General features: G+C 38.3%; 1 protein-coding gene across 1 annotated transcript in view; it reads right to left on the bottom strand.

Moving 5' to 3' along the window:
• Positions 1-13,667: 13,667 nt before the first annotated feature.
• Positions 13,668-18,705, bottom strand: part of auts2a (activator of transcription and developmental regulator AUTS2 a) — a 339,725-nt gene continuing 334,687 nt past the window's right edge. Inside the window, 3 exon segments of the mRNA XM_084400016.1 lie at positions 13,668-16,217; positions 16,442-16,691; positions 18,549-18,632. Of these exon segments, the coding sequence (XP_084256142.1) occupies positions 14,999-16,217; positions 16,442-16,691; positions 18,549-18,632 (1,553 nt within the window). The 3' untranslated portion in view covers positions 13,668-14,998.

Raw genomic sequence — 18,705 nt, 5'->3', positions numbered from 1 at the left:
GTAAACACAGAAATCTGATCCTTGATCAGCAAACCTTTACTTGCTAGCTGTGCAAATCAGCTTCTTGGAACCGAATGATCTGTTTTCTGTTTGGGCCCGTTTGGTATTTCATAAAAGTAGAGGTTAGGCCGGTTCTCTGTACAGTGCCATTTAAAGAGATAGTGAACTCTCCTTACTAATAAGAGACAACCAATGATATTAACTGTAGTTTTTTTTGTTTTTTTTAAATACTGTACTAATATTAAAAAACTTTTTTCTCTTCCTCTTTGTTTGGGTTGCACATCATGTAAAAACCTCATTTGATTTTTGTGTGCTTTTTGTGATGTTTTTTTTTTTTTAATAAAAATGAAAGCTATTATTCTACACACGTTCTCCGAGATATTCACTCATTCCCTCCTCTGCATCCTGCTCTCTACAGGCTACCGGCGATGCTGTCGCTTTTCAGAGTGATTAATTTTAATCTCCCGTTGATTTCCACCTCTAACTCCAGGTGAGGCCATTCTCTCGCCGCCTAATGACCACAATTAATCAATGACTCAAAAGCACCGGCGGCTTCGCTGACCAAGAGCAACAGAACCCGAAGCGATGGCTGTTTGTACAAGTGAAAAGCTCCTGCAGCTCAGTGCATGTGCAGTGATGCCCTTGAGGGTGCTTCATAAAACACGCTGCCTGAATCAGTCAGCCAAGTCATTGCAAATAACTAATTTGTACCGCAAGCTCAGCCATTGTGCCAGTTTAAGAGAGGTGAATCAAAGTGTAGCAATGGGTGATGAATTGCTTTGATTAGGCTAGGGTCAAATCATTTTTGATTTAAATTTAAAGATTTAAATAACGTGTGCGGATTCAATCAAGTCAACAAGTGAATAATACCCTTTGTTATAGTTAAATTAAAGTGTTTCCGTTTTGTAACGAAGCATCACTCTTAAAGGGTTAGTTAGATCCCCCCCTAAAATGAAATGCAAATCTGAAATCTAATAGAGCGCTGCAATGGGAAATTTTTGTAGGCCAACCCACAAGTTAACATCACCTTAATTCCCTCGACAAAAAAACAATAGTATTCAGTCTTCATTAATACATTTTGCCTTAAAGTTTGAGTTAAAATAGTTTTCAAGAGTGTGATTATAAACACAATGAGCCAGTAAAAGTGGAATAATGAGTAGATGAGTTTACCTGTTATGTGTGATGTTTAATCTTAATCTCTGTATTCTCATTTAGCCACTTTCCCATTTCAAGACAAGTAAAATCTTAAAATACATCAGTAATTACCCCACTTGTGGTTTTATTTTTAATGTTGTAGAAGAAAACTTGAACATACCTGTATTTTGACCTGTATTCACCACAGACCTTATTCCAGACAACCTAAAACCCATTTAAAAAAAAAAAAAACATTGGCTTCAGGATGATGAAACGGAAGTGTTAAAATGCTCATTTCTGGGTTTTGGCCTACCAAAATTCCTCATCCCTGCAGTGCTCTATTAAATTCAAGTATGTCACATTACATTTGATGTTAATACAAGAACCAATGATGCACTGTATGACATGGTATAACGTTTAAATTTCATCCTTTTTGTAACGCAAATCTATTGTATATTGTTGAGTAAATACACTTCTTCAGGTCTGTTGTACATTTCATCCAGTGTAATGTTACTGAGTCGGGTTCTCGGGACAATACAGTTATTATATATTATGTATGAGGCTGAATAACCATAGCAGTTTCTAAAAGGTGCTGTTTTAACGTTATGGCAGCGTGAACGCAAGTTTACTATTGTTTTAATGTTTTATTGTTTGGTTTTTACCATCACGCAGTGAAGGTCTTCAAGCTACCTTTAATATCCTTTTAATTGTAATGTTTTTATTGTTTGTTTTTTGCCCTAATATAATGAAGGCCTTCAAGCTACCTTTAATATCTTTTTAATTTCTCAGGCTTTGAATGGTGGTCAATAGCATGATTGGTTACAACGCCAATGTCTATAGCAATAACTGCATGATCATAATGGCTTGCAGTTATATTTATCGATCAAAGGGCATTTGTAACCAATCACAGACCCCAAAAAGCCATGACTTAACTGCAGAGCAATTCATTAATTGCTGAATCTCAGTATATTTTTCAATAAGGCAATTCTGGGTAGAATAATTGCACTGTGAATATGTGGTAATTTCAGAGACGGCATGCTCAAACCATCAAAAGCACATTAAAAAAGTAATTTCGTTAATGTAAGCGAAAATCGTTTTCCCGCGGTTGAGTATTTTCAATGTCCGCCTCTGCTTTTGTGTATGGGATTTGAATCTACACATGGCATTAATCCCACACAATAGGAACATCATTCTTATAGACCCCTCTTCCTCTTGTCCTTGGGCTGAACCTGCAGTCAGTGAGATGAGGACGTGTAAACGTCCCACCTCGCATATATACTCTTATTTTTCTTGCTGAATGTATTAATTGTTTGCATATCACATGGGGAGCAGGTTGGAGGGACGATGTTGATTGCTGATTGGTTGGATGCTGCATGTTTCCACGGTAACGTTATCTGGTTGTACACAGAGAGTGGAAGCATGTGAGAGGGGACTATTTATCTTGCAAGCGTAATGCTCTGAGCCCTAACAACAGAAGCCTCTAAAGCGGCGGTGGTCTTGCTCAAGCTCTGCTTCACCCATTTCATAAATTGTTTTATATAGTGCTAAAAACATTATGGTGGTCTTGGAGTACATTTCTAGTCTTTGTCTTAACTGACAGTACTCTGATTAAAGGATAAAAAATTCACTGATCCTGAAGAAAATAAAATGTTATAGGAAGGCATATTCTAGGCCTGTGTTAGATTTTAAATAAATTGGCATGGGTTCTGTAAATGACTGACTACAAGGCCACATAGCACTGTCTGGAATGCATCATGTTTGGGAAGCAGATAACACAGATACCGTGCTTCTGTTTGCTTACTCTACATCTTCACACAAAGGAATGTGGAGTCAGTTGGGCAACCTGTCCATATGGTTTTAATCAAATGTATTAAACTCACAGAACACTGCATTCACCGCAAGTACTGTACAGTCAACCAAGCAGTCTTCTAGAATTAATAACTAATAATTACTGATTGGCATTTCAAGAAAACATTCTAGGCCATTTCTAGAGCTCTTGTACCAGAGGGTTTTTAAGACTTCGGATACAGACACATACATGCACTCAAGGGTAAGTGTAAAATTCCTACCTGTTTTGTGCAATCTAGACCTACATTCTTGAGCTCGGACATTCTTAAGGAGAATGGTTTCACTTTTTGCTGTGAAATCTGTACTGATTTTTATCAAGTAAACATAAGAATAACTTATGATTATATGATTATATAATACTTGAAGCAACTTAGATTTACTTGATTATCCATACATCATTCTGACCATTGTGCTGCATTTGATGCAGCCCTCAAGTTAACTTTTAAGTTAAACTCTATACCTAGTGTTTTTGTGTTTTATTTTTTTGTCCTGCATCTTGTTTTAAAAGCAAAAGTGAATTCTGTGTGAATGGCCCCCAACTGTAGGCTGTTTATGGGTGCCAAGCAACGTATGAACTTATGATGGAATCACGTGCAATCAGAATTATGGTACATACTAGTTTCCTAGTTGGAAATTGGACATTAACGCCTTCTCAATTGATATTTAATACTGAAACTCTGTATTAGTCCATAATTGTCCAAGGGTGTTTTATACACAGTGAAAATATCCTGTATTTGACCAAAATTCCAGAATCGTCAGCAAGCTATCTATAATAGTGCTGTGAATGTTTATATGGTTGTCAATGAATGGGACGCTACATTTTCATTCAAAATTAAATATCTTCAATACATTTTGGCTTTAATAAGATTCCCCAAGAAATAGGCAGTTATGAACCATGGTGTCCTCTCTGATTCTTATTCCATCAACAAAGCACAAGAACCGACAAGCTCGTAATCATCACAACTTCAGAAGTTAGAGCATAAAGTGTGATCACACCATGTCGGAATTACCATAATAACGAGATTACGAGTTATAAAAAGCGTTACCGTCCTTGTAGAACTTAGAATTACAACTTACAGCCCCGACTTGTACCATGTGATCCCTGTACCACGTGAGCGTTGCAGTCGCATAATTCCGAGTCCGAGGACAGCTCTAAGTAGAACATCACGTTGTCATCTCATAATTATGATGGTTACAACATGCCGTGAATGCATCATTAGGTCATTAATACAGCAGGAATACAGCACTGCTAGGTGGACGTTAAAGGGATAGTTCGGCCCAAAAAATGATATTTAACCCATGATTTACTTACCCTCAAGCCGTTCGAGATGTATATGTCAATCTTTTTTCAGACGAACACATTTTCAGTTATTTTAGAAAATGTCTTAGATCTTTCAGTGGTTATAATGTGAAGCTATGAGGTCCACCTCCTTCAAGTCCCAAAATGTGCATGCATCCTTCACAAAAGTAATCCATCCGGCTCCAGGGGGATAAACTGAGGCCTTCTGAGGGTAATCCGTGCGGTTTTGTCGTAAAAATATACATATTTAAAACTTTATAAACGAAAATAACTGGCTTCCGGTAGCGGTCGACGCGCGTTCACGGAGATGGATGCTGGCGTATGACGTAGGACGTAGCGTAGGAAGCGTTGTGACGTAGAACGAACGTGACAGCGCAGCCAGAGAGCAGAGCAAAACAAAACTCTACGTTCGTTCTACGTCACGACGCTTCCTACGCTACGTCCTACGTCATACGCCAGCATCCATCTCCGTGAACGCGCGTCGACCGCTACTTTTGTGAAGGATGCATGCACATTTTGGGACTTGAAGGAGGTGGACCTCATAGCTTCACATTATAACCACTGAAAGATTTAAGACATTTTCTAAAATACCTGAAAATGTGTTCGTCTGAAAAAAGATTGACATATACATCTCGAACGGCTTGAGGGTGAGTAAATCATGGGTTAAATATCATTTTTGGCCGAACTATCCCTTTAAAGCCTCAAATGTGGTTCATCATCCAATTAGAAATATTAATCCATTTTAGAAATATATCTTTTGTAAATAATTGTTGAATGTATTGGTCAACAACTCAACGAAAGTGTATGGCTTCTGTTGCCTTATAGGTGTGACCAAGTTTGAGACTGACTGCAGTCTAGTCCAAAGAAATCTGTAATGATTCTGGCTTTGTATGTCAGAAAACCGTGAAAGCTCAAACTGTAATTGGAGTTAATGGCTGGCACTCGACAAAATACAGACCATACAAAATTACGTGACCATAGGATAGACTTCTAATGTGTGTCTTTTAATGTCAAATCAGTTGCCCGTTTCCTCAATTTTACTTTCCATTTAGTTGGTCTTCTATAACATCCTTTCTAAGTTAATTTTTTTTAGTATTAGCAAATCACGAGTTTGCGCAAGTGCTCACTTCAAAAGCGCACTTTGAAGCGCACTTCAAAACCTGTTTTCAAAAGTTTGCGTTTTTAGGCACCCATAACGCCGTTGTCGTGTAGGGTAGACTGGGTACAGCTGAGACACCTTAAATAACTTGCGTTCGCAGCAAGCACAAGTTGTGATTTTTGCTGTGCACATGCGTATTAGTGTCCTCTTTGATCGTGGGAAATTTTAACAATGGACGCATCTCCGATCCGAAAATATCGGGAAAAGTTTTTTTTCTAAAGTAGGACGTTCACTTCACCATGCACTCTCCACAATAAATAGCTTACTATCCCTATATGACTGTTAAACGTAACTGGTATCACCACAAACGTTATTCTGTGCCCTAAAAACTGGCATATTTCATGGTATTGTGTCATGCAAGGTAATTGCAAAATCTAGAGAAATATGCGAGGTGGCCAGCGGGGGATAGTTGAGACACACGTGTATCAACTGTACCCCCGATAGAGTTCTATTAGGAAACACACTGCTTAGTTGTGCAGTGTTATGATAACAGGTTAAACGTCGTAATTAGCCAACATAGGACGCAAATGAAAATAAAATTTGATATTTGTGATATTTAAACTGTGTATAATTAATAAATATTGTTTCATATCTTGTTCCTGCTTTATCAATTTTAACCAGTGCTAATTTAAATAAAATGAATGAATATAAATGGTTGAATAAACGTAAATGTTGCCCAATTGTTATTTTCTTTATTTGTCTTTATTTTTCATATTTAGAATGAATGGTTAGTTACCTTTACATCATTAGAAATGGGTGTCTCAACTGTACCATGCACTGTCTCAACTGTACCACATATGGGTACAGTTGAGACAAGGTTGAGACAAAAAGCACCTTATTTTCATGAGATAATTGTGGAAAATATAAACTACTTCTGGGTATTATTGATTGATAATATCTTAGTCGATAAGCTAATGAAATGTCATGTGGCATGTCATGTGGAAATTCACTTCTTTTCAGTATCTATTTTTGTGTGAAAAATCAAAACGCAAAAAGTGTCTCAACTGTACCAACTGAACGGCCAAAACGCATGCAAGGTTTTACGCTTTTAGTTGAAAATGGTGTCGTGTAAATAGCCACAGTGTTTGAAATGTCAGAAATGAAATGTCTTAATTTCGTCTTAGTCATGGGGAAAAAGGTTGTCAACAAATATTTTTCGTAAAAGAAATTAACTTAAACCATGTATTATTTTGCAGCTCTTAATAAAGTTCCAGGCTAGAACGTTTTATTCACTCACCAGGCGCCGATATTTACTCACAACTGGTGTTTTTTTTAACCCTGAGCTTTGGATGCAATGAATTTTGCCATGTGTCTGAAGCACCGCTGGATTCCATTACAAGCAATCAGCACACATAGACGTTCAGCAGAGGCTTCAACAAGCAGGTAATGTTTCGTTGTGGGTGTTAGAGGGTCGATTGTACTTTTTCCTCTCTTGTGGCCATATTGGGGTCATCTCCATTACCGCTGCCGTGTCTGCTGTGCATCTGGGATATATGTGTGGTATGAGATCTCCCAGAGGAGAGCAGAGGTCAGGACCACTGAATTAGCTGTGTAGAGCCATTTCTCACCTTTTGCTCTTTTGTTTCTCCATCCCTCTTTATGTCTCCATCCTTCTCCATTTCCCCTCTGGAGATATTTCACACCGGAGGCTAAATCCAGTTAGGCAATTAGAGTGTCTCTGTCTCTAACAGAGATTGAGTCTTCCCCGAGGGCCCACACATCATGTCCCGTGTAAGTGGGCCTCCAGGGCTCAGAGTCTGTGTGATGGGAGATAACTGCGGTCTGATCGGGCTTGTGCCTCTGCTTGAGCGTTGATATGTGGGTATAATGGCTCTGAGAGACGATCCAGGGGTCAGACGGCAGACACTTCAGTAAGAGACGGGCTGATAATTGGTGGAACGGTTCGGTTGATGTGGTCTAGCTTGGATGGTTTGAGGGTCTTCAGAACATGATGCTATCAAATACCACCAATGGTTGTACAAAGAAAGTGTGCTGAAAATATCTGAATTGATGTGATGCTTATTTGACAGGGTTTATTAAGGATTCAATTCATCAGGAGAAAATGTATTAAGTTGTTTGGCACAATCCTTTTATTGTAATAAAAAATAAAAATAAAATAAAAATCAGAAAAACTGAAACAGGAATATGTCAGTGGACCCCTGCAGACCCTCATTAACTACATCAAGGCCAATAAGTCTATTAAAATAGCAGATTATTTCACCTTTTGAAATAACTTTAACTATTTTTGTGCATAATGTTAATCTAATGCCACATCCACAATAACACATTTTAATTAAAAAATTTCAAAAGTATGTCTTCATGGGTGTTCATTTTTTCTGGAGGAAAACTTGTGATGAGGGGTGAACGCAGCGAAAACTTTACTGTGGATGGGAGACCGTCTTGTATTGCTCCCACATCACATTATAATACTGCATTTATGACAAAGAACTGCATGCAGATACCATAACAATCTATCAACAAATGCAAACCCCATGTCATCTATTTCTGACCATGGCGCTGCAGACTGAACCTGAAATGTGACGCCCCTGCAGTGAAGACAAGCATTTCGCATTTAGTCATGTTTGACGCATGGAGCTTTCTCAAGTAATCACACCCCAGACTGATCCATGAAATGCATCAGAAATTGACTTTTGAAAAAAGAAAAAGAAAAAATTCCCTTATCTTGACACATCATGCACTGGTTTTGGTATGTTACGAATAGATGAGTTTCATTCTGATAAGCTCAACATGCATTAATATTAATGCAGTCAGACTGAAGAGAAGGTCACGCTCTCTTTGATAACAGAATCCATAGCATGAGTTTAAAACAGTTCAAATGTGGTATTTCAGTGCACGTCATAAATATTACATTGCACTGTGAACATGTTATTTATACTGCTGAACTGTTGAATCTTGCTTGTTTGGAGCTAAAGCAGCTGTTTTTGTCTTATCAGTGCTGTGTGTACCACAGAAGAATCTCTGGCTTATTTCAGTCTGTTCACAGGAATCAAGGACATGTGGCTGGTGCACAGAACAAGGCTTCAATTCCTTTGAGGAACTCTTTCTTTCCTATAGGAATGCTATTCTGTAGGTGTTCAGTTACCTTAATAATTTGAATGTAAATGTTCTTGCAAAAGGGGTTTGGAGGCAGTACATTTTTAAGATTATATTTCTTTGTCTCTTTCATTCATCCTTACACAATATAGATTTAACTGGAATATTGAACAATGAGAAGTAGCCTATGTGTAACCAGAAATAGACAAGGATTTTGTGTGCATGAATGTGTTTTGGATGCATATGAGATTATTTGTAACTAATCCTCTTCATGGTTGTATTAATGCACTCAGGAGATTTTTTTGAATCTTAACAGAGGATGTTTTAGATTTGCAGTGCAGCCGGAGGAACTGAAGATGTTATTCAGTGCTTGATTGATGGTTCTTTCATGTGTCACTCAGTGCTTGAAATGTAGTTTTATTTGCTGCTGCATCTCATGGATTAGAATTGTAGCCCTATAAATGACTGAAATTAATGCAAATAAGATGTTACGCAATTTGTGGTGGAACACGGATTGTAGCATGAATCAGGACAGGATCACAGTGTTTGCTCTGTTTCGTTCGAATTCACAGAATTGAATATTTCCTCCTCACTGTCTCTCTCGTGTTTTGGTCTTCAAGGGTTTTTCCTGTTTGACAGCATTCATTGTTTGCATGACTGTGGGTGACTACTCATTAACCAGACTTACCGGCTCATGAACCTTCTCAGATGACAGAGCGAGCACGATGAGTCGATGTAAGAGCTGTGTGTGTACCACGCCCTCCGCTGCACCTTTTTTTCTTTCTTTTTTCTTTTTTTCTCTCCCTCCGCTGCACCTGTTCCCCTCTATATACCTGCTCTAGCTGGTTATGTTGCCAGAACTATCAATGACGTGTTCAGATTTAACGAAGGAGCGCTGCTGCCATCTAGTGGTGACAGGTGCTCAAAGCGGATTGGGAAAAAAAAACGTTTATTTTGCTGAACATAATAGGCTGCTACAGAAAAGATTTTGAAGAATGTCGGTAACCAAACAGTTGATACAAACTAATAAATAAATAAATAAGGAGGCGTTTCTCTGACTGGATGTTCTTCCTCCATTTTTGCCCTATACTGGCGCTAAAAGAGAGTATGGGAAATCCAGTTCTCATTAATATTCATAAACTCATTACCATAGCTATTCTTACCTGTAAAAATTACATTTCTAAATATCTGTAATACTATTTTCACTAGTTAAAATGCTAATTCTTGATATCAACAATTGAATTTCAACTAGTAAAAACTATAATTCTTTTTGCCTTTCTTTTAAATCTGTAATTGCATGGGCGTCAGTTTGGTTTGAAATGTGCTGGGGACAGAGACGCATTCGGAAGTGCATTTTCAGAAGTGCTGGGTACAATGACGCATTCATTTTTTTTTTCTCTCTTTCGCGCAGGTTATGTTTTGAAAGACGATGTCCTGTAGCTCAGGCACGGCCCCACTTTTCAACAGGCCCACCCAAAAAAAAAAAAAAAATTTTTTTTACTATATTCTAATTTTGAGGACAGGACGATGGTATCAGATGTTCAGTAATACCTTTACAAGTTTGAAATGAAATGGGCTCAAAATCACACCACAGAACCAGACATCTTAAGCTCTCTGGTTGAGCACAGTCTAACAGGTCAACTTTGATCTTAAACAATTTTCTAAAAAATGCCGCAACCGAAGCTTCAGGAAAGATGTTAACATAGGGATTGATTACAGAGTCAATGACAGAGAAAATGATATTATATCTATGTTGATTTTCACACTGTTGTTGATTTTATTTTGAGTTATCGCAGGCTTTTTGCGACCTCTTCAGGAAAGAGCAGTGCAGCTCCATCAAATTGGTGCATGTCTTCGGTAAAATACAGGTTTGTGTACATTTTATTTGATCTATAATTCGTTATTGTGCTGTAGCCTACATCGTTGAATTTTATGCAAAGCAACATGTGAGTCACCTAAACGAGTGTCGCGTCGGTCTTTTTGCGTGATGCGAAACGCCTGGTGCCTTGCATAAAATTTTATGATTTTATTCAAAGATATACAGAATGTATTTACTTAGGATGTTAAAATATGTTCTCAGAAATGTACACTGATTGTTTATGGACATGTTATGGAGTGTGAGACAGCATATTTCGGCTACTGAGTTCCCCCGCTGAACATGACCAGTGTTGGGCATGTTACTTTCAAAAAGTAATTAGTTACTATTTGTGAGAAGTAACTAGTAACCTAACTGAGTTAGTAACTGAATTACATCATTATAAAAGTAACTAATTACCAGGGAAAGTAACTATTGAGTTACTTTAAAATAATAATAATAATAATAATAATAATAACAATAATTTGTCAAATAACTTGGATTCCCAATATATTAAATGAATGAAATGGACACTAAATAGAATGAATTGTTATTATGAAACATTGTGCACTAATCTACACTATTTTAATGTTGCTGTGGGACAATGTAAGTGACACCTATTAAATTCGACATATTATTGTAAATATTATCATTACTATAGTGGAACAATAAAACACAATAGATGGTTTAGAACTTTTAATATTTATTGCACAGACCAGAACTGGGCAGCAAATAAGTCTAAAAATAAATTCTTCTTCTTAAGAAATGTACCAAAAAATGAATAAATAATAATAATAAAATATACATACACTAGTGCAAATAAATATAAATAATAATAAGTATAAATAATAAGTATAAAACTGTCACACAACTTCACACCTATTACTGTAGCCTACTTGAAGTATTTTCTTCCTTGCAAAAGTAAACAGTTTAACAAGAAGTGCTCTCATTATGATACTGAACAATGTACCAAAAATAAAAAAAAATAATAAAAAATAATATTTTTGTGTTTTATTTGTAAAACCTACAGAGATGCCATCATCAGAGGTTATTTCAGACAAATTCTAGGCATGTTTGCCGCATGTGTTCACAACCAGTCAAATAAAGATGTTTTCTGGGAAAGTTCCCTGCAGGTTATTTTGGGCTTTTATTTTATAACCTAAAGAGAACGTTCCCAGAACGTTATGTTATTTGTATAACCTAAACAGAACCTTAGAACGTTCCCTGCAGGTTTTTTTATATTTTATTTTTTATAACCAAAACGTTGCAGATGATACCAATAGGCTACAGAGAATATTCTAATGCTGAAATGTGTAATTTATTTATTATACAAACTATATAATGCTCGGACACCCTCGGTGTCTCTCGCGCAATGTCGCTCGCTCTCGGACACACTCGGTCTCTCTCGTGCACTGTCGAGCGTTCGCTTCGGTTTTGTCCAGTCCGACGCCTCATAAACACACACACACCAGAGAAAAAACTTTGCAGGTCCTGTGGCTGAGAGCCTACTCGGATGAAAACCGCTTCAGTGAGCTCAATTATAGTAACGCCACATTTTATTGTCAGTAACGGGGGAAACAATTCGTTTGATTTCTCGTTACTGAAAAAAATAACGCCGTTAGTAACGCCGTTTATTTATAACGCCGTTATTCCCATCACTGAACATGACACAAGCTCCGGCTCGAGATCCAGCGCAGTTACGGTGGAAACAGACAACAGAGACAAGTGTAATTACACTTGAATTACTTTTTTTTTTACTTCTAATATTTGTTGAACGAGCTTAAATGTAGGCAATATATTAAAAGTAGGCTATATAAAATATGCTATAGGCCTACTGTAAAATATAATTGAAAATAAAGGAATTATGCAAACCAGTGGTTGTGTGGAGTATTAAAAAAAAAAAAAAATAGTTTAGAGGATTTAATTAATCCGTAAACATTAATTCATATATGAAGTAAAAATAAATGCTAGTATTATAGTAGATGATGAATAAACAAATTATTCTGGGTTAAATTAACCCAATTTGCTGGGTAAAATTAACCCAACATGTGTTCTGTCATTGGGTCCTGTCATACACCCAGCCATTGGGTTGTTTTTAACCCAGTGTGTGTTTTTTTTTAGAGTGCACCAATGACCTCAGATATATATTTAGACTTAGCAGCCTTAACAGCTTTCTGATAAACACAATAATCTTTCAACATTTCATATGAGACCTGCAGCTTGTCCTTACACCATCTTCTCTTCTGCGAGCCGAGTTGAATAATGGATTAAGGCTTTGATTTAGGTTTTGAACGATTTAATTTCCAAAACTTTTCCATTCCAGGACCCATCTAGTATAATCTATCTCAAGATTCACCAAAATACTTGAGATTAGAAAACAATTGACATTACTGTAAGATTAATCATAATCAACAGTGCAAGGACAGAAATTGAGTAGGCCTATTCAATAAAAAATATTTTATTTTATAGTAGCCTACAACTTTAAAATTGTTACGTTTTAATTTCATAATTTACAGATGTTAAAGAGTACATGAAATATGTCCATAAAAACTTGAAACACGCTCACTCAGGTCTGGATATAGATAGGGCCAGATTTATTGAACAGGGCAAATTATTCCCAAAAAGCACTGATGGGAGTGTAAAGTTCTGCGCGTGATCTACTGACGACACGCAAATTAAAGAACACAGATGCAGCCGGATCATTTCCATAATGTCTAACCCAATTTATCAAGAGCAGCGCAAATTAGCATCTGATGCTAATGACGTTGTTTTTATGGGCGGTAAATAATGGCGCAAACACCAGTGAATTGACGAGCGCAAGCCTTAGTAAATCACCTTGCGTGATTCATTTAAATACTCTCCTCCCATAAATTTAGCCTCTGAAAGGAAAACTCCTACAAATGCATATGTTATAAGGTCAGCCACAAAAACAACTGTCCACGCCTTTTTTTCACTGCCTGTCTACAGTAACTCCTGACAATTGTTTTTTTTTTTTTTTACATCAAAAGAGGGTTTGCGCTGGCTCAAGCTGTTAGTAAAACTGGCCAATAAACTGTAATCAGCGCTGCAAGTGTTGTTAAACTCATCGCAGTGTTCAGTGCAGAAACGCTCACATGCTCGTTCCGTGTGCTGTGTATAAAATGCTTTTTACAGTTTCCTTATGTGTTGGCAGTAACTAGTGCTTGCTCTAAATTCTGCTATCAGTTTTGGCTTAGGTGTTCTACTGATTATAAGTATAACATAGCTCTTAAATCTCAACCTGTCATGTGTGCACTTTTTATGATGGGAAGTATTGAGAAACAGAAACTTTAGGACAAAATTAGTTCACATTTTTTAATAACATGGCACAATTTACATAACACAAGTTTAACTGAGGAGCATGCTGTCGCCTCACCCTTTTTTTGTACATGATCTAGAAAGGACTTCATTTTTTTACGTACATGATAAACAGCAAAAATTTCTTACAATCTCTTTGCAATACGTATTGACTACCCACTACTGCTTCAGTGGACATTTTATTGTTTGATTTTAAGAAAACAAAAAAGTAGAGAAAATTAAAAAAAAAAAAAAAAAAAAGCACTGCACAACATCTGAATTTCACAGAGTTTAAAAGCGCACAACTATCCCTCCCATGGACTACTAAAATAGATCTCTGCTCATTAAAAACAAACTTCCATAGCTTACAACTCACTTTATCATTGTGTAGATACATAATATTTTAATACACAGTTAGACCAATAGGGAATTGTCCTGCTTTCTGTCCTCAAACATCTGGTGACGTGAAGGGTTGTGTCGTCATGTTTGCACAGTCTTCTGATTTAGAGGTAATTCAGCGAATTTAGGTTATGTTAGGTTCCTGAAACATTTGTGTATTTGTAAGGATTGTCAACACAGATTTTTATTATTATTTCTTTTTCTTTCTAGCTTGACGAACAAAAGCTTGTTTTTGGATCAAGAGTTAGGGAATATGCTTGTCAGATTGAGCTTCGGTGTGTCCCCATCTAAGAACAATCTTGTAAGTCATGTGTAAGCATGTACTGTAGCTTTGAAAGGAGAATGTGAGGGTTCAGTAGAGACGGGTAGTCCTCTAGGAGAGAGAAAACGTGATACAGAGAGAGCCCACGCATGAGTTGCATAGTTGAAAGAAGGGATGTGGTCTCTTGGACAATATGATCCTTCAAAACCATTAATATGCAGCATTAAACTAAAACCAGAGCCTGTGCACTCGCTCTCCTTTTGATCACTGCCCACTATGTACAGCATTTCAAAGTAAAGCTTTCATAACACCCATTTGCATATTTGTACCTTACATTGTTTTCCCTCAAGGGGAGAAAACACAGACTTTGCACATATCTACATAGTTTTGCCTTTTGTCAATGTATTGAGGTACCTGTACATTCCAAAATCATCTTTTCCATGATGGAGATCTAACATTTGTCCACTTGCTCAAGATCAGTGTACTGTATATGTTTAAGAATACACACCAACGCAGGAGCGAACAGGATAAAAGAGCATGAAAAAATCTCAGTCTTTTGTACAAAAACAAAAACGCAACACACACAAAAATCAGTAATGCACAATCTATACACCGATATAATACAGCCTCAAGTGCTTGCTTCTGAGTTCCATTATAGTTCATCAGGGGGTCTCACCGTGCCTCGATGTCTTTGTGTGTGTGTGAAGGGGGTCTGTCTCTAATGTCAGTGCCAAGTGGGGTAGTCCGTCTGGGAGACGTGGAACGTGCTCCCAGCGTTGGGATAAGAGGGGGTGGGGCACTGAGTGATGCGGTGGGGGGGGGTTTGTTGAGGATTCCATTCTGGGCGGCAGCAGCCACAGCAGAGGAGGGGCTAACACGGGGGTAGTGCATGCTGGGAAGTCCGGGGGCCATGAGACCAGGGTGAGGGAGATGTCCATCTAAAGCGGGGTGATGCATGGGGTGCAGACGGCCCTGCTCATAGTCCTCTCGGAGCATGTGCAGACGTTCCCTCTCTTCTAGGTGTGCCCGCTCTTGTTCCCGCCGCTGTTCCAAGGTCAGTCCGTGAGGGTGGTCTCGGTTAAAGTCATGAGGCTCACGGTCTCGGTATGAGCGCTCTGCATCATACAGCCGCGGCGCTGCTAACCGGTGCAGAGGGTCATTCCGTAGTAGCAGATCCCGAGCTAATGGATCCCTTCGGTGGATGTCGAGTCCCCGGTAAGGGTCCCTCATGGGATCCCAATGAAAGGCGGGATAGGGAAACCTCTCCGCCCCTGGGATGGGACTGATACCCATAAAGGGGGCCACCATACGAGTCCTCTCCAGACTACTGATACTGTTTATGGGATGCATGCTGGCCATGCCCATGGGTACCGGCATTGAAGATGGGGGGTGGAGAGCAGCGGGAGGATGAGGTGCTTGTGGCGTGGATCTTTGCTCTGGTGTTCTTTCCGTGGGACCGTCCTGTTCCTCTTTCCTCTCTTCTTTCACCTTCACCTCACTGTTTTTCTTCTCATAGGTGATCTCAGCCTTCTTCTCCAGAACATCTCGAGTCAACCCGCCGTTCACCCGATCTACGCCGCCTGGCCGCATGTAGGGTGACGCTGTAACCCGATTGGCCGGCTTGTCTTCAGAAACTCGGCCATCGTGGATGACGGAAATGTCCTTGTCACTGTGGTGATTCTCCTTCCCCTTGTGCTCATCTGTGTTGGAGTCTTTCCAGTCTGAGTGCTCTCGTTCTCTCTCGCGATCTTTGGGCTTGTCCTTGTCCCGAGGCTCGCTGGAAGAGATGTGGTTCCGGGAGGGCTCAGATGACCGAGTGTGACCCAACAGAGTGAGAGGGTTAACAGGAATCGGGGATTGGTGATTCTGGTGCCTCTTCTCAGCAGGTTCCCTAAAGGTGAAATGGACCATTATTGTTTGGATAATCAACAGTCTGCTGTTCATTAATGTACAATAAACCTCTCTTCAGGGTGACAAGACCTCCGATCACCTCCTGTTTATTCTGCAATAATGACCAGCTGATTGTAATACATACTTAAAGAAAAACTCTTCCTAGCTTTGACAAATAATATTACGTGATTCTTGTGTTAATATCATTCACACAGTTCTACACACCGTTCTTTATCATCCTTATTGACTGATGAATCCCTCTTGTCCAGGTCACGTTCTCTTTCCCTGTCCCTTTCTCGTTCTCTCTCATGTGAGCTGACTGACGCGCTGCGTTCTGAGTCTCCTGGTTTGAGCCAGGGAGGTGGGGTGGGGAAGGACGGCGGAGTGCGGTGGAGTCTGTTCCATGGCTCGTGGGGTCCGCTGAAGTGCTGTTGTGCACTGGGTGCATCTTTGTGACCAAATACAGAGTTGGGTGCTGGGAGATGGAAAAACAACATGGTGAAATTTTATTTATTTTGATCTCTATTTCATGCAAATAGTAATCTTTGGTATCAGATAATTACAGTTGTAATGACCTTTTAACCTACAATTAGTTGTGTTAAGTAAGGGATAATGTACATCCAACCGGTCGTTATTGCAGAATAAACCCAGACAGGGTGATTAGGAAGGGGTTTACTCTGCGATAACAGCCGGCTGGATGCCACATAAGTAAATAATTAGACATGAAATATTGATCCGAGTCGAAATATTTTATTAGCTCTTTAAACGCAAACGAAAAGCTTCCGCGGAGAAAGCAGCTTCTAGCAAGCGGAAAGTTCAAACTAGATGGACATTTAAGGGATACAATACAGTCATACCACTTATTACACGGTATTTCACCACATAAATAATTATGGGGACAAGAGATATTGATTTGAGATGAAGGGGTTTTAACACTACAACCGCCACGGGGTCAAATTTACCCATGGCTGTTTTTCAAATGTAGATTTTCAATAAAATATCCAAGTCTCCCAGTCATTGACTTTTAATAAAATTGTTCAAACAATTTTTTACAACAGGGGATTGTAAATGATAAAACCGGATTAAAAACGGGGCATTTATACCTAAAACCGCCAGTAGGTCAAATTTACCTATATAATGCCTTTATTTTCACGCTGTGTTTGAGCAACGTGTAAGCTTACTGTAAACGGTCACACAACACATGTTCAAATGAAGATGTTTTAGCCTACTCATAAATGTTCAAACTTTGGAGTATTTATACATTTTTGTTTTGCAATTTTTAATGTGTATTGTTCGCTACTGTGTTGAAGTCTGCCCATTTCCTGAAAATTTTTTTCCGATCTATGATGTAATGAATACATTTTTATTTTTATGATTACCCAAAGTTTATTGGTGTTGTTTTCTTGTTTAAATTATAAATGATATAACTAAACTAATTAATAATTAATTAGGTGAAACTGTTTGCTTGAATTTGTAGTTAAAGTAATTGACTGCAGTGCGGTGAATTATTATTGCTGATTTTTGTCTAGGGTATTTTAGTCATTTAAATAAGATGGGTTATCTTAATATGTGATTAATGACATTTTATTATAATATTACACCACCCAAATATGTATTTATTTCCTTCTAATTCTCGTTGTCACTGCAGGCTGGTTTAGCCTATATTCACCGTTAAGAAAAGTGATTAGTGTAGACTGCTTAAAATAGCCTTGAACATAAAACCACAGGAAAAAAGATAATTAATGACAAAAAACTATAATTTAATGACTTTAGACATTACTTTGTAAAGACAGTGGCATAAAACAGTCATATAATATATTTTTTAGCCATATCAAAACAGAAGTCATGTGGCATGGGTAAATTTGACCCGCTCGTGGTTTTAGGGATACAACGACCCTTGGCGGTTCTAGTGTTAAAATCGTACCTGTTTGTTATCTTATAAACCATTACAGTGTACAAAACAATCTTTGCAAAACGGCAGCAGATGCATTTGGATGAAACAAGAGAGAGTGAGTCTGCGATACCAGATGACAATTAAATAACTGTATGCAAAATATGGATTTGAGTTTTAATATTTTATTAGCTCTCCAAACGCATATCTTCCACGAGGAAAAATAGTTCTTAACGAGCATAAAAACGCTGACTTCAGTTACCCGGATGAACCTGTGTTATCAGTGTTTTCCGGTTGTTATCGGGGGATAACATACTGCTTGATGGCGCGACTGACCAATCAGAATCAAGTATTCCACAGAGCCGTGCAATAATGAGATGATAAAAAGTTGACTGAAGATGAAATTTCTAATAAACAACAATTTGACTAATTGACACTCACTGAGTGCTGGGTTTCCCAGCCCACCAAAAGCTGCAGTGCTTAATGAGGCCAGACCTCCAAATGAAGGCGGTCTGCTGAAGGGCTCTGACAATCAAAACAGGAATAAAGAATCAATCAATGAACAAATGATTGTGTGATTTACCAATGAACTACAGCT

This window comes from Rutilus rutilus (genome assembly GCF_951802725.1).
Source record: "Rutilus rutilus genome assembly, chromosome: 25".
NCBI lineage: Eukaryota > Metazoa > Chordata > Actinopteri > Cypriniformes > Leuciscidae > Rutilus > Rutilus rutilus.
This window is presented reverse-complemented; position numbering and strand designations above follow the sequence as displayed.